This window comes from Lampetra fluviatilis, chromosome 14, assembly GCF_964198595.1.
Source record: "Lampetra fluviatilis chromosome 14, kcLamFluv1.1, whole genome shotgun sequence".
NCBI classification, from domain to species: Eukaryota; Metazoa; Chordata; class Hyperoartia; order Petromyzontiformes; family Petromyzontidae; genus Lampetra; species Lampetra fluviatilis.
Window position 1 is genome coordinate 10,181,251 of NC_136288.1, and position 15,138 is coordinate 10,196,388.

The following is a 15,138-nucleotide window of genomic DNA, read 5'->3' on the forward strand; positions in this document are numbered from 1 at the left end:
GGGGAGTCTGGCTCGACTCGAGTCTCACGCTCGCCCAGGAAGCGTCACCACCGTGGGTGCCGGCACGCTGTGGCCCGCTCTCTCCCGGAAGCGTCGCCAAGCGGCCCACGGCTCGCGCTACGACCACCACACACGTAGCACGACGAGGCGTGAAGATTCCAAATTAGACCAGTACGGTGGCGAGATGTTAACTACCTCGCCTGCTGTGCAGGAGTTTGAATGTCTCTGTCCCCGTGGTCACGTGGATTTTTCTCTGGGTTCTCCGGTTTTTCTCTCCACATTTAGAATCAACGCCACGCGTTTAGAGTATTTGGCTGCCCTAGATTTTCACGTGATCATAGTTTATGATCGTTTATTGTTTAAGTCTCACTTTTTTTATCTGGGATCCTTTTTGTCAGTAGTTCCTGGGATCCTTTTTTTCAGTAGGAGGCAATGTTTCTGTGTGTAATTCCAACCGAGTAATTTGCAGGTAATGTTTCAGTGTTGGAATAATTTGGGCAATACCAGTTACATTGCATGAGGAAACACTTACAGAACAGGGGGAGGACTCAGAAAGGCAGGAATCAAACCTAGGAGCTTCTTGTTGTGTGGCGCGATTGTCATCACTGCTACTCTCATCGGCAACTTAACTTTGAGCCAGCTGTAGTAATAGGTTTTTACCCTTTCAACTGGTACAAAAAGTGACACCTTTATACAAGGCATCATGTTTGCAAATACCACAACACAAGCAGTCAAAATGCAAACAAAAAGAAACAAATCTGATGATGATAATGATATGCACTGTCCTTGAAGTTGATTGGTCCACACCCGAGACAGCTTTCCTTAGAGCCCAGTCTCCATTGGTGTTGGACCAGATGACGCCAAAAGGCGTACAACTCAAAGACAGCGCACTATCAGAATATTGAGAGCTCGGGGTAAGCATTTAACTATGAGACCTCCTTTACCAATGGCAAAATATAGTGATAGGTTTTTACCCTTTCAACTGGTACAAAAACTGACACCTTTATACAAGGCATCATGTTTGCAATAACCACGACACAAGCAGTCAGCTGAGCCAGCTGGTGCACAGTTTGTGTGAACTCCGCATCGTTTAACGTTGGGCGCGTGTGTCTGTCACGTTTGATACCTCTGTATGCGCTTGAGGTTTTGCTTTCGCACACGCACAGTAAGATGCCACGGGGGCCACGTGCCGCAGCGTGGCCTGTGGGGGCTCAAGAGGGTTTTTCTCGCCCCTGGCAGCGAGCTGCAGGCGGCCGTGCGCGACGGCCAGGAGGAGGTGGCGAGGGCGCGCGCCGAGCTGGGCAGCGCCAGGGAGAAGGGCAGCCGGGAGGGCGAGCGGGCGCTGTCTCTGCTGGCGACGCTCAAGCAGGCCGAGAACGAGCTCCGTCACAAGACGCAGCTGGGTGGGCGCCAGCGCCTGGCGGAGCTCCTGTTTAGCATGCTTCGCTGCACCCGTCACCGCGGGCCAGTTAACGGGGATCCCCAAGACCCGTTCGGACATCCCTCATCGACGTAGTCGGCTGTGACCAGGAGTGGAACTAAGGTTTTCAAGTTTGCGGCGCGGTGCACATGGCACTGTGCCACCGGTTCTCACCCCCGATATCCGTGACTTTAACCGTCACGGCTCAAATAAATCCCTGCTACTTTGGGCGTACGCAGAATCTCACTGTGGCGGCGGGATCTCAAAAGGGGCCGCAAAGCCGATCCACCGGTTCCCCGCCAGTGAGCGCGTCGAGACGCGGCGATGCACGACGCACACTCGCGCGTGAGTGAGGATGGGGGCGGGGACACGTGGCCTTGATTGGCGATGGAGGGGGGGGGGGGCGGTAGGCACCGTCTCAACAGGTTGATCGTCGTCCTCGACGTGGCCCCCGCCTCCCCCCCGCAGCGACGGAGCTGCAGGACAGCCTGGCGCGCGGCCTGCAGCAGGCGGGCGACACGGAGCAGGAGCTGGGGCGGGCGCGGGCCGAACTGCAGCGCGAGCGCTTGGCGGCCGCAGAGCTGAGCACGGAGCTCCGCGCCACGGAGCGGCGCTTGCACGCGGAGCTGCACGAGAGGGACAGGCGGCTGCACTCGATGGCGGAGAGTCACGGGTGAGGGGGGTGTGGGAGCGCGGGGTGGGGGGGGGGGGCGCGGCCTTGCAAGGCGACGTTTTTTCACGTCGCCTGCCGCTCGCAACCGACCCAGCGGAACCACTTGCATGGCCGTTGAGACGCTTGGCAAGCGAACGAGCGTTTGGTTTGCTTCCAGGTAGAAATTCTAAAAACGAAATGGGTTGTGTGGTTATTGTTATAAAGACAGGGCAGATGATTTGGTCATGGGTTTGTGGTGGTGGTGTGAGGTGGCGTGGTGGTGTGAGGTGGCGTGGTGGTGTGAGGTGGCGTGGTGGTGAGAGGTGGCGTGGTGTTAGGTGGCGTGGTGGTGTGAGGTGGCGTGGTGGTGTGAGGTGGCGTGGTGTTAGGTGGCGTGGTGGTGTGAGGTGGCGTGGTGGTGTTAGGTGGCGTGGTGGTGTTAGGTGGCGTTGTGGTGTTAGGTGGCGTGGTGGTGTCGAGGTGGCGTGGTGTGAGTGTTTGAGGGTGTGAGGTGGTGCAATGCGGCGCTGCGTGCTGTGTGTGCCGCTAGTCAGCTGCGCGGCTCCCTGTGCGAGAGGGAGAGGGAGGTGGAGGAGCTGCAAGTGGAACTGGAGGAGCGCCAGCGGGAGCTCATCGCCAGAGCCACGCAGGTACACGTCGTGCAGCTGCACAACGCCAACAACGCCTCTTAGTGTTTGGATAGAGGAAGCCAATAACTTGTCCCAGCGGGGGTCGAGGTCCGCCTCTGTGGAGGAGGCTCGTGAAGGACGCTGCTGCTGCTACTGGGCAGTTGCAGGCAGTCGCCCTCCAGCAACAACGGAGGGCAGAGGAGCGACGCTCACAACAACAAGCGGAGCGCCGGGCGGCTAAAATGCAGCAAGTTGGCACAGTAGGGGGCACAGCTGGTCTATCTGCCAGTCATCTCAGTCGGTCAACCCATGGCGCCTGGTTCTGTCCCTTGACCACCTGTCAGCGAGCCTTCGACACATCATGTGGCCTCAAAGTGCACCTGGCCTGGCACAGACACCGTGGTGATGTCACCGCCACTTCATGGTTTAAATGGCAGCTATTGTTGTATGTTATACCTCTGTTCTGCATGGGTTTCCTTCAGATTAAAAACATACAATGTACAGTAAATAGATTTGGCCAAACTTTTCAATGTTGAAAAATTACCTGCAAATTACTCACTTTGGATTAAACATAGCAACATTGCCCCCTACGCTACAGGGAATACACTATTTCACATCGATTTATGATCGTGAAATATTGTCGAGTTCTCATGTGACACCGTTGCTTTTGCCCTGATTTCTGTTCGTTTCAGTGGTGTACTTTCTTTCGTTTTGCTTTAGTCATTTTGGTGGCCCAGGCCACGATTGCAAATGGGACTCTATCCTGGTCTCTTTTTGTTTCACCAGCTTTCGCCTGCTTAAACAAAATCAAATAAAATCTCGTGCGAAAACTTAACAAGAGCCTCGGTAAGACTCAGTAGGGCTTTTCTGGGTATACCAAGCAAAATAATAAAAATGACATTTAATGTAGTGGCTTGTTAATAGATGTTTTCATCCATTGGATATCCGGAGCGTTTGTTGTGATTTTGCGCCTTCTGAATAGAGGTCATGATTGTCGGAGCACGCGGATTGAAACGCGCGCGGCCAGCAGCTCCCCGCGTCACCACGGCGACGCGCGCACGCGTGTGCGTGTGCGTGTGTGCCCTACAGCTGTCGGAGCTGGAAGGGCGAGTGAGCGAGCAGGTGGTGTCGCTCCGCACGGAGGTGGACGCAAAAGAGGAGCAGGTGCTGGCGCTGACAGCCGACACGAGCTCACGGAGCGCGTCGCTCACGAGCTCGCGCCACTCACGCGCCACGTCTCCCGCTCCGCGTGCTCCGCACACGCGAGGCCACGTCGTACATCACCACGCAGATTGCTTTCAGCATAATGTTAAAAGGGCAAGGACACTTTTCGATTTAAAGCTTTCGTGACTGCAGGGATTCATCTTCTTGGTTCTCTCGGTCAAGTCACGTCGAAGGGAGATGATAAAATAATAAAAATGAAACATTATAAAATGATTCTCACGACGTTTCGGCCACAACGCAAGCAGCGGTCCCCGACAAACCTGGTCTTCACCTGAGGACGGCTGCTTGCGTTGTGGCCGAAACATCGTGAGAATGATTTTATTATGTTTTATTTTTATTATTGTATTATTTCCCTTCTACGTGACTTTACCGAAAGAACCAAGAAGAAAAAAGAGCAAGGACACTTTCTTTAGTTCTTAATAGCCACTCTTGATGATGAGAGACAAGGCCAAAGTGATTTCCTGCTCAAATTGGGGCATTGGTGCTCATCTCTTGTTTAAAGCCCTGTGCCTGTGGGTGAAATTCCACATTCCTAAGATGGGAGCGGATCTATCCATATGACAAACCCTGTTGGCTTCCTCATGAAGTGTTACTCATTGACCACCCGAGTTCTCTCAAGAGGAGGCATCCCGTGGCTTCTATCCGACGCGTGTTCCGGCAGAGACGCACTCGGGAGGGTTACCCAGCAATGCCGGGTCTCTGGGCTCCGTGGGCTTTACGGGGGGGGGGGTCCTACACACCGGGAGGCTAGAGCGTGGAACGCGCGCCCACTTGCTTGTGCCGTCCACCCAGCCCGCCGTGAATTCCTGTCTCTCTCCACTGGACGCCGGCCGTTTCTCCTGCCGAGTCTTCCCCTAAGAGCACCCAGAGTATTGTCCTGCTCACTGCGGCCCAGTTAGGGTTGCTGCCTCTTCCACAGCCAACCAACCCTCCTCGGATTTCTCAGTCAGCTTAGGCCTATTAACAACGTTGTGGTATCCTGCGATGCATTTTTAACACAATGCCGGCACCATGCCTCCGTACAAATCGATTCCTGCCACCCAAACACGGATATCGATTCTTGGACTGTCCGTGCGTGTGAAACCTGGGCTGCTGACGACCCTAGGCTGGGACGGGGGAATTGCACATTTTACCGTCAGTCAAAGCGTTTCTTGCAAAGTCAACTTCGGCACTCGTTCTTTGATCGCCTTCGACAACGTCACCTGAATCCATCCAAATCACCACTTCACCTGGGGGACCAATAGAAGTCCGGCAGAGATGTTGAATGAAAATCTGACGCTTAAAAAAAAAAATACAAGTTGCAGTGGCAGCACCAAAGACATCGTGGGCTCGGGCTGACACCAACAGTTCTGCCACCTCCATGCTTGCCAACGTCACTCTCTCCCAATCTTGCTCCTCAAAGATCTTGCAGATGCAGACAAGATGCGAGCAGCTGAACACCAAGCTGAAGGAGCAAACGGCGGAAGGTGAGAAGAACCGTGCGCTGGTCGTCACGCTGCAGGCCAAGTCAGAGGAGAAGTCTCAAGCACTGACAAGCCTACGTGAGGTACAAAGACAAAGATCACCCGTGTAGCCTTTAAAAGACCGTTGTTGGGGCAAGTGCTGTTGGCGAGCCACCGATGAAGGTCGGTAGAGCACCACATCCAGCTGCCTTTGTCTCCCCAGCGCTGATGTTTTTACACACCGCACCAGATGCTTATTAAGGCTGGGAGGGCGGCAGCGCAGTGGTGACACTCGGCGCCTCACTGCAAGAAGGGCCTGGGTTCCATTTCCAACTCGGGCGCCTTTCAGTGTGGCGTGTGTATGTTCTCCCTCTGTTCTGCAGTGTGAGTGATAGTGTGTGGCGTGTGTATGTTCTCCCCCTGTTCTGCAGTATGAGTGATAGTGTGTGGAGTTTGTATGTTCTCCCCCTGTTTTGCATGAGTTTCCTCTAGATTCCCCAGTTTCCTCCCGTAACTACAACAATCATATAATGTAAGCGGTATTGGCCAAACATTCGAAATGTGGAAACGTTACCTGAAATTACGGCACTGCGCTTATGCACGTAGCAACGTGGCACGCTGCGGCGAAAAATTTGGCAGCAGCTTCTTGAAAAAGTCTTGAAACTCGGCGATGCCCTCCTGGGTAAACGGGCGGAGGAACAATAGCAATAAACAGGTCCCTGTGGGGTGGGCTGGTAGGAACGAACAAATGAATGGCTATAATAAAATGAAATGGCGGGGGTACGATACAAAGGGAGAGTTTGAGGCCTAGTTCTAGGCTTTAGGCCTAGCTGTAGGCTTTAGGCCGCTGTGAGTTAATTTTTAATTTAAATGTTTTAATTAAAAACTATCTCAGGGAATTATAAGGGAATGTTACACTTGTTTAGCCAGGAAAGCCTCACTGAGTCTTAAGGTTTTTGTAGGGTCCTGCCAAGTGTTTGCAGTAGGGGGCGATGTTGCTACACCTAATCGGACATCGGACGGACAGACGATATAATCTATTGTAGGCTGGTTCACTTCGTTCCTACCAGTATAACGCTCACCACGTCTCCCACCAGGTTTGCCTGCAGCTGCGCGCCCGCGCGGAAGGGTTTGAGTGCCGCCTCGTCAACTTGCAGAGGGAGGTGGAACGACTCCACCAGGAGATCGAGGAGAGGGAGAGCCTCAACAGAGAGAAGGCATGCAGCGATTTTACATTTCACCCCCAAAAAAAAAACATTTAACGTGAAAAAAAAAAATCCCCTTGGGGTGGAACGCCTCGTTTGCAAGGGAGTCTGCCGGGATGTCGGTTGATTAACACGTAGCGCACACGTGATGGATACAACAATCCCCCGTATATCCTTAACTAGACTGTTAGGACAAGTGCTGTTCGCGAGCACTATGAAGACCAGCACGGCACACGAGGGGGTGGGTGGCCAGCACCATGCCCGGCCGCCTTTTTGTTCTTAGTGGCGATGTTTACACACTGTACCAGGTACCCATTTGAGGCTGAGTCGACATAGGGGAGGCCCAGGACCGGTCCAGATAATCGTCACTGATTTTGGTCGGGAGCAGGAATCGAACTCGGGTTCGTAGTGCAGCGCGCTAACCCCCACACTACCGCTCCCCAATGTACACACGTGTAATGAGCGACTTCCGCGACACGTCGTGTCGAGGGTACTTCTTCTTTTATTTCTTACACGGGCACAACACAGGCCAACCTTATCCTTCTCAGAGAACAACACTTAGATATTAACGTCTCTACTGGCTACACACACGGCCGATCACTCGGCGCGGTCCCACCGCCCTCACTCGGCTACGCCGCTGGCTGGCGGCGTAACGAGGATGGCGATGGAAGCCCCACGTGGCCGGACGACGAAGAGAGATGACGGCGAGTAGCGACGCAGTCCGAGAATCCACCAACGAACCCCGAGCCCCGGTCCGACCCCCGCTTATATCTCCCCAGGCGCAGCTAGGCTCCGCCTCCGGCCACGCCCTCTCGTGGAACCTTCCAGCAGGTTCCCGGAGCATCTCGGCCAAACCCGCCCATTACCTTTGCCCCAGATACGTCTCCCTCTCAGATTGGATGTTGTCTTAGCGGTGCCCGTACCCGTGCTTCCCTTTCCCAGCCAGCAGGTGTCATCATGTCATTACACACGTATACACTCACGTACACACAGCAACACGTAGTACACGTACGCATGTACGGTGCACACACACACAACTGTTACGACTTTGGGACCGAAGAGTAGAGTAAGTGCTGGAGTATAAGGAGAGATGTTGAGTACGGGCGGCATTTAACTTAACATCAATTTGTAGAGAATCGATGCCCAGTGAGCCATAAGGGTACCATAGTGGTCTTAAGTGAGTTTTCAAATCCATTACTTTTTAACTACAACTAAGTTTATCTGGTCCTTAATACGGGAGTTAAACCATCGCCACTACCTCGACCCTCACCAACAGCATCGTGCCCCCGCCGCCGCTGCATGCCTGCACACGACACGTTCATGTGCCGCTGTGTTCTTCATAACAAATGTGGGACTGGATCTGCATTGACGTGCGCGCGGATGTCGTCGTCGTCTTCGCAGGACGAGCAGGTGTGGCGTCTTGCCGAACAGCTGGGAGCGTCGCAGGCCAGAGAGACGCAGCTGCAGAGCGAGGTGCAGCGAGAGAGAGAGCTGCACCAGCAGCAGCGAGCGGGCAGCAGCGAGCAGGGAGCAGGCAGCCGCCCTCGGCAAGAGGTTGGGGCGCGAGTGCGCACGGCTGAACGCGGCAAATTTTGCACCGTTATCTGCGAAACATTGTGCAACTGTCCATAACTCGCGATATTTTCATCCGAAGTTGAGCTACAGTGATACCTCGGTTCACGAACTTAATTCGTGAACTGACTCTGGTCGTGAACCGAATTGGTCGTGAACAGAGGCACATTTTCCCATAGGGTTCAATGTAAATCCGGTTAATCTGTTCTGACCTTATTTTTTTGGCTTTTGAAGCACAAAAATATGAAACAAATGACAATACACATTACTGTAGTACTGTACAGTATAGTAATGTATAAAGAGAGAACACTAACCTTGCTTGAGATGACTTCTGGCATGGAGGAAGGCAGGTGGGAGGCGGGTGGGAGACAGTAAGCACTCAAACGGGTGAACTGTACAATACAGTAAGTACAGTATTGTACAGTACAGTAGTACAGTACAGTACTGTATGTGCTAAAAAGCACACCAAAAATCAAAGTCACTGAAAGTGTCTTCACAGTACTTCTTTCTGTGTCTCTGCGTCTCTCCACGATCTTCCTACAGGAAGTCACGACCACGTGACAGCCTGAAATTAGCATTAAAATGGCCGCGGCTCCTGTTCGTGAACCGAGTTGTTCGTGAACCGAAGCGGAGTTCGTGAACCGGAGCATATTTTTATGAACTTTTCTGTTCGTGAACCGAGTTGTTCGTGAACCGAAGCGGAGTTCGTGAACCGGAGCATTTTTTTATGAACTTTTCTGTTCGTGAACCGAGTTGTTCGTGAACCGAAGCGGAGTTCGTGAACCGGAGCATATTTTTATGAACTTTTCTGTTCGTGAACCGAGTTGTTCGTGAACCGAAGCGGAGTTCGTGAACCGGAGCATATTTTTATGAACTTTTCTGTTCGTGAACCGAGTTGTTCGTGAACCGAAGCGGAGTTCGTGAACCGGAGCATTTTTTTATGAACTTTTCTGTTCGTGAACCGAGTTGTTCGTGAACCGAAGCGGAGTTCGTGAACCGGAGCATATTTTTATGAACTTTTCTGTTCGTGAACCGAGTTGTTCGTGAACCGAAGCGGAGTTCGTGAACCGGAGCATATTTTTATGAACTTTTCTGTTCGTGAACCGAGTTGTTCGTGAACCGAAGCGGAGTTCGTGAACCGGAGCATTTTTTTATGAACTTTTCTGTTCGTGAACCGAGTTGTTCGTGAACCGAAGCGGAGTTCGTGAACCGGAGCATATTTTTATGAACTTTTCTGTTCGTGAACCGAGTTGTTCGTGAACCGAAGCGGAGTTCGTGAACCGGAGCATATTTTTATGAACTTTTCTGTTCGTGAACCGAGTTGTTCGTGAACCGAAGCGGAGTTCGTGAACCGGAGCATATTTTTATGAACTTTTCTGTTCGTGAACCGAGTTGTTCGTGAACCGAAGCGGAGTTCGTGAACCGGAGCATTTTTTTATGAACTTTTCTGTTCGTGAACCGAGTTGTTCGTGAACCGAAGCGGAGTTCGTGAACCGGAGCATATTTTTATGAACTTTTCTGTTCGTGAACCGAGTTGTTCGTGAACCGAAGCGGAGTTCGTGAACCGGAGCATATTTTTATGAACTTTTCTGTTCGTGAACCGAGTTGTTCGTGAACCGAAGCGGAGTTCGTGAACCGGAGCATATTTTTATGAACTTTTCTGTTCGTGAACCGAGTTGTTCGTGAACCGAAGCGGAGTTCGTGAACCGGAGCATATTTTTATGAACTTTTCTGTTCGTGAACCGAGTTGTTCGTGAACCGAAGCGGAGTTCGTGAACCGGAGCATTTTTTTATGAACTTTTCTGTTCGTGAACCGAGTTGTTCGTGAACCGAAGCGGAGTTCGTGAACCGGAGCATATTTTTATGAACTTTTCTGTTCGTGAACCGAGTTGTTCGTGAACCGAAGCGGAGTTCGTGAACCGGAGCATATTTTTATGAACTTTTCTGTTCGTGAACCGAGTTGTTCGTGAACCGAAGCGGAGTTCGTGAACCGGAGCATTTTTTTATGAACTTTTCTGTTCGTGAACCGAGTTGTTCGTGAACCGAAGCGGAGTTCGTGAACCGGAGCATATTTTTATGAACTTTTCTGTTCGTGAACCGAGTTGTTCGTGAACCGAAGCGGAGTTCGTGAACCGGAGCATATTTTTATGAACTTTTCTGTTCGTGAACCGAGTTGTTCGTGAACCGAAGCGGAGTTCGTGAACCGGAGCATTTTTTTATGAACTTTTCTGTTCGTGAACCGAGTTGTTCGTGAACCGAAGCGGAGTTCGTGAACCGGAGCATTTTTTTATGAACTTTTCTGTTCGTGAACCGAGTTGTTCGTGAACCGAAGCGGAGTTCGTGAACCGGAGCATATTTTTATGAACTTTTCTGTTCGTGAACCGAGTTGTTCGTGAACCGAAGCGGAGTTCGTGAACCGGAGCATTTTTTTATGAACTTTTCTGTTCGTGAACCGAGTTGTTCGTGAACCGAAGCGGAGTTCGTGAACCGGAGCATATTTTTATGAACTTTTCTGTTCGTGAACCGAGTTGTTCGTGAACCGAAGCGGAGTTCGTGAACCGGAGCATTTTTTTATGAACTTTTCTGTTCGTGAACCGAGTTGTTCGTGAACCGAAGCGGAGTTCGTGAACCGGAGCATTTTTTTATGAACTTTTCTGTTCGTGAACCGAGTTGTTCGTGAACCGAAGCGGAGTTCGTGAACCGGAGCATTTTTTTATGAACTTTTCTGTTCGTGAACCGAGTTGTTCGTGAACCGAAGCGGAGTTCGTGAACCGGAGCATATTTTTATGAACTTTTCTGTTCGTGAACCGAGTTGTTCGTGAACCGAAGCGGAGTTCGTGAACCGGAGCATTTTTTTATGAACTTTTCTGTTCGTGAACCGAGTTGTTCGTGAACCGAAGCGGAGTTCGTGAACCGGAGCATATTTTTATGAACTTTTCTGTTCGTGAACCGAGTTGTTCGTGAACCGAAGCGGAGTTCGTGAACCGGAGCATTTTTTTATGAACTTTTCTGTTCGTGAACCGAGTTGTTCGTGAACCGAAGCGGAGTTCGTGAACCGGAGCATTTTTTTATGAACTTTTCTGTTCGTGAACCGAGTTGTTCGTGAACCGAAGCGGAGTTCGTGAACCGGAGCATTTTTTTATGAACTTTTCTGTTCGTGAACCGAGTTGTTCGTGAACCGAAGCGGAGTTCGTGAACCGGAGCATATTTTTATGAACTTTTCTGTTCGTGAACCGAGTTGTTCGTGAACCGAAGCGGAGTTCGTGAACCGGAGCATATTTTTATGAACTTTTCTGTTCGTGAACCGAGTTGTTCATGAACCGAAGCGGAGTTCGTGAACCGGAGCAGATTTTTATGAACTTTTCTGTTCGTGAACCGAGTTGTTCGTGAACCGAAGCGGAGTTCGTGAACCGGAGCAGATTTTTATGAACTTTTCTGTTCGTGAACCGAGTTGTTCGTGAACCGAAGCGGAGTTCGTGAACCGGAGCAGATTTTTATGAACTTTTCTGTTCGTGAACCGAGTTGTTCGTGAACCGAAGCGGAGTTCATGAACCGGAGCAGATTTTTATGAAATTTTCTGTTCGTGAACCGAGTTGTTCGTGAACCGAAGCGGAGTTCGTGAACTGAGGTATCACTGTATTTGATTTAAATTTACATTACGATAAATCCTGACTTAAATTACTTGTATAAACTTACATTTTAACACGTAGGCTTTCGCGACCAATATTATTCATAATATAGGTTTTTGGGTCAGATCGCATTATTTATAAATGTGTCGTAACCCTCCACCACCCGACATATATTTAAACTAGCTTTACTAGCCGGCTTCGCCCGAGACTTGGATTCTTGTCTTGGATTAATACACGGCCTGCGCGGAGGGTGGGGGGTGGTGCGTGACGTCAGCAGGCACACTGCGTGACGCTGTCGCATGTGGGTGACATCACAGATGTGACGTCACTGCTCACTATCCATTATTGCGCCCCCCCCCCCCCAAAATACAAAAGTCTATTGTTATACGTTTTGCATTGTGTACAGTCTGGAAGCTACCCACATGCCAAATTTTCAGTTTGTTGCATGTCAGGAAGTATGCTAAACATTTTGAACAGACACATTCACAAATTGCCCTTTTATATATATAGATGTACGTTCTAGATTTGAAGCTTTCGTGACTGCAATGATTCATACTCTTCGTTCTTTCAGTAAAGTCACGTAGGTAAAAAATGAAATTAAAATTAATAAAAAATAAAACAAAATGTACGTATTTTTGAGCACATCTCATGGAACAAAATAACGTCAAGATTCGGGTGGGTTTTGTGTCAGGTTTCCGATTTCCGTAGATAGTTGGTCGTATAACGGGGTCGACGAGGCGTTACGATTCACGTGGAGCGGTGGACGTCACGGCTCGTTGACCGCACGAGGGCACCGCACCGCGACGAGCACGTGGTCACGGAACGATGAGGGCCTCTCTCACCCCGGCGCTACGACCACCCCACACGCAGCACGACGAGGCTGTGAAGACTCCAAATTAGACCAGTACGGTGGCGAGATGTTAACTGCCTCGCCCGCTATACAGGAGGTCGTATGTTCAATCCCGACCCTGACCCCCACTATATATTTCGAGTTTGGATGTCTCTGTCCCCGTGGTCACGTGGATTTTTCTCTGGGCTCTCCGGTTTTTCCCTCCACATTTAGAATCAACGCCACACTTTCACAGTATTTGGCTGCCCTAAATTTCACGTGATCATAGTAACAGGACCCTGCGGGGTGGACTGGTAGGAACGAATAACCAAAGAATATAAACATAATGTATTATTACACTTGTTTAGCCAGGAAAGCCTCACTGAGTCTCAAGGTTTTTGTAGGATCCTGCCAAGTGTTTGCAGTAGGGGGCGATGTTGCTACACAGACGGACTGACGGACGATATAATCTATTGTAGGCTGGTTCACTTCGTTCCTACCAGTATAAAATCGTTTATTGTTTAAGTCTCGAGACTTTTTTTTGCCTGGGATCCTTTTTGTCAGTAGTTCCTGGGATACTTTTTTTCAGTAGGAGGCAATGTTTCTGCGTGTAATTCCAACCGAGTAATTTGCAGGTAATGTTTCAGTGTTGGAATATTTTGGGCAATACCAGTTTACATTGCATGAGGAAACCCTAACAGAACAGGGGGAGAACTCCACACAGACTCCAAATGAAACCAGTACGGTGGCGAGATGTTAACTGCCTCGCCAGCTGTGCAGGTTGTGGGTTCGATCCCGACCCGAACGCCTGTATATTTGGAGTGTGCATGTTCTCCACGTGGTCGTGTGGATTTTTCTCTGTGTTCTCCGATTTTTACTTTCACATTTAGACTCAACATGCGTTTAGAGTATTTGGATGCTATACATTTCCACGTTATCAGACATTTATTTGAGCTATCATTTGTGGCCAGGTCGTTTCTGACATAGAGCTCATGGGTGCCTTACCTGGTTAAATAAAATTAAAATAAAATTTTAGTTTCAGTACAGCGTCGTTGCCACAACTGTTCTTCACCTTTATGTGATGTCATGTTGAAGCAACTTTGAATTTATTTGCATTTTACTTGAGTATTTATTCACAGGAATAAGATTAAATGTAATTTATATCTGTATTTGTAAATAAACACGTTTGTTCTTGATTTAGTTTGTTCACAGTCTTTGGTGTTTCAAATTCAGGTATTTGCAATTAATATTACAACACATGCGTCTTTGTTTTTCAAATTAATAAAATATATTTAGCTATTTTCTGAAATACATTCGCGTTATTTGTGTCTTGTTTTATCTGCATGGTACATCTCGCTGTGTATGTGCAGGATGACAATTTCAAAGGTAAGATAAGCACGATATTGCCCACATGCGGCTCAATCCGACTAAAATTCGGCCCAGGCATTTGTAAACACACCGGCTAAAATTCGGGCTGTGGGCAATTATTTATGTTTTTTTTAATCCTTTATATTAAGTTCGCTTGCTTGCTTAGGACCGTGCAAATCTTTCAATCGTTTTTTAACCCACTTCCCGTGATCCAATCGAGCTGACATTTTCCACACAGACTCGTTGTGCGTGACAATTAATGTTTCCAAAATTTTACACTTTTTAGGACAAAAATATATTTAATTACCAATTGCTTAATGGTGCAATGCAATCATCTGACCCATAGGTGGCAGCCATCTCAAGCCAGAGGACGAGAGGACTCTAGCCGCCACGCATATAAAGGATTTATAGTGAAAACTTTGTTTTTACTGGTTATACTTATTTTAAATGTGTTGTGCAATGACAAACTGTGTTCGTACTAGACTTGCGATGTGACTGGCTGGCGTGATTTTCATTGTGAATCGAGGTTTTTGGCTTGGATCGCCTAAATATGCAAATGTGTCGTTAAACCCGCCACCACCCGACAACAGCCAACTTCTTCTCGTTTCTTTCGGTAAAGTAACGTAAAATTGAAATAATAAAAAATAAAACATAAAATAATTCTCACGACGTTTCGGCCACAACGCAAGCAGCCGTCCTCAGGTGGAGAACAGGTCTGTCTTATTTTATTATGTTTTATTTTTATTATTTTATTACTTCCATTCTACGTGACTTTACCGAAAGAGCCAAGAAAATGAATCCCTGCAGTCACGAAAGCTTTACATCGAAATTTAACAGCCGACTTAGTAAGGTTTGCGGACGTAAACGTAACGTGCCAATTTCGTTACGAGGGCAGCAAAACGGTTCTGCTGTAGAGTAAAACCCACGACATTTACAATTCAAGTACAAAGCGAGTGCGTTGTTCACATTACACGATAGACCGTGAATGGGTGACATCTCGCTGTGGTTGAGTTTTATTGCCGTTTCGTTTGCTCTTCGAGGGATACGTCACGATTTATCGCGATACTCTTCATACAACGATATTCGTGATATCGCGATATTCGTAATTTCGTGATATCGCGATATGCATGATATCGCGATATTCGTGATATCGCGATATTCGTAATTT

General features: G+C 49.1%; 1 protein-coding gene across 2 annotated transcripts in view; it reads left to right on the forward strand.

Moving 5' to 3' along the window:
- Positions 1 to 13,798, forward strand: part of LOC144935860 (uncharacterized) — a 41,250-nt gene extending 27,452 nt beyond the window's left edge. Inside the window, exons 20-27 of one of the 2 annotated variants that reach the window (XM_078862689.1) lie at positions 1,240 to 1,403; positions 1,889 to 2,093; positions 2,623 to 2,722; positions 3,791 to 3,865; positions 5,328 to 5,471; positions 6,465 to 6,584; positions 7,974 to 8,126; positions 12,465 to 13,798. In XM_078862689.1, coding sequence (XP_078718815.1) covers positions 1,240 to 1,403; positions 1,889 to 2,093; positions 2,623 to 2,722; positions 3,791 to 3,865; positions 5,328 to 5,471; positions 6,465 to 6,584; positions 7,974 to 8,126; positions 12,465 to 12,485 — 982 coding nt within the window. In that variant the 3' untranslated portion in view covers positions 12,486 to 13,798. Of the gene's footprint in view, positions 1 to 1,239; positions 1,404 to 1,888; positions 2,094 to 2,622; positions 2,723 to 3,790; positions 3,866 to 5,327; positions 5,472 to 6,464; positions 6,585 to 7,973; positions 8,693 to 12,464 lie in introns of those variants that run through there. The other variant, XM_078862688.1, reaches the window with a different exon arrangement.
- The last annotated feature ends 1,340 nt before the right edge of the window (positions 13,799 to 15,138 follow it).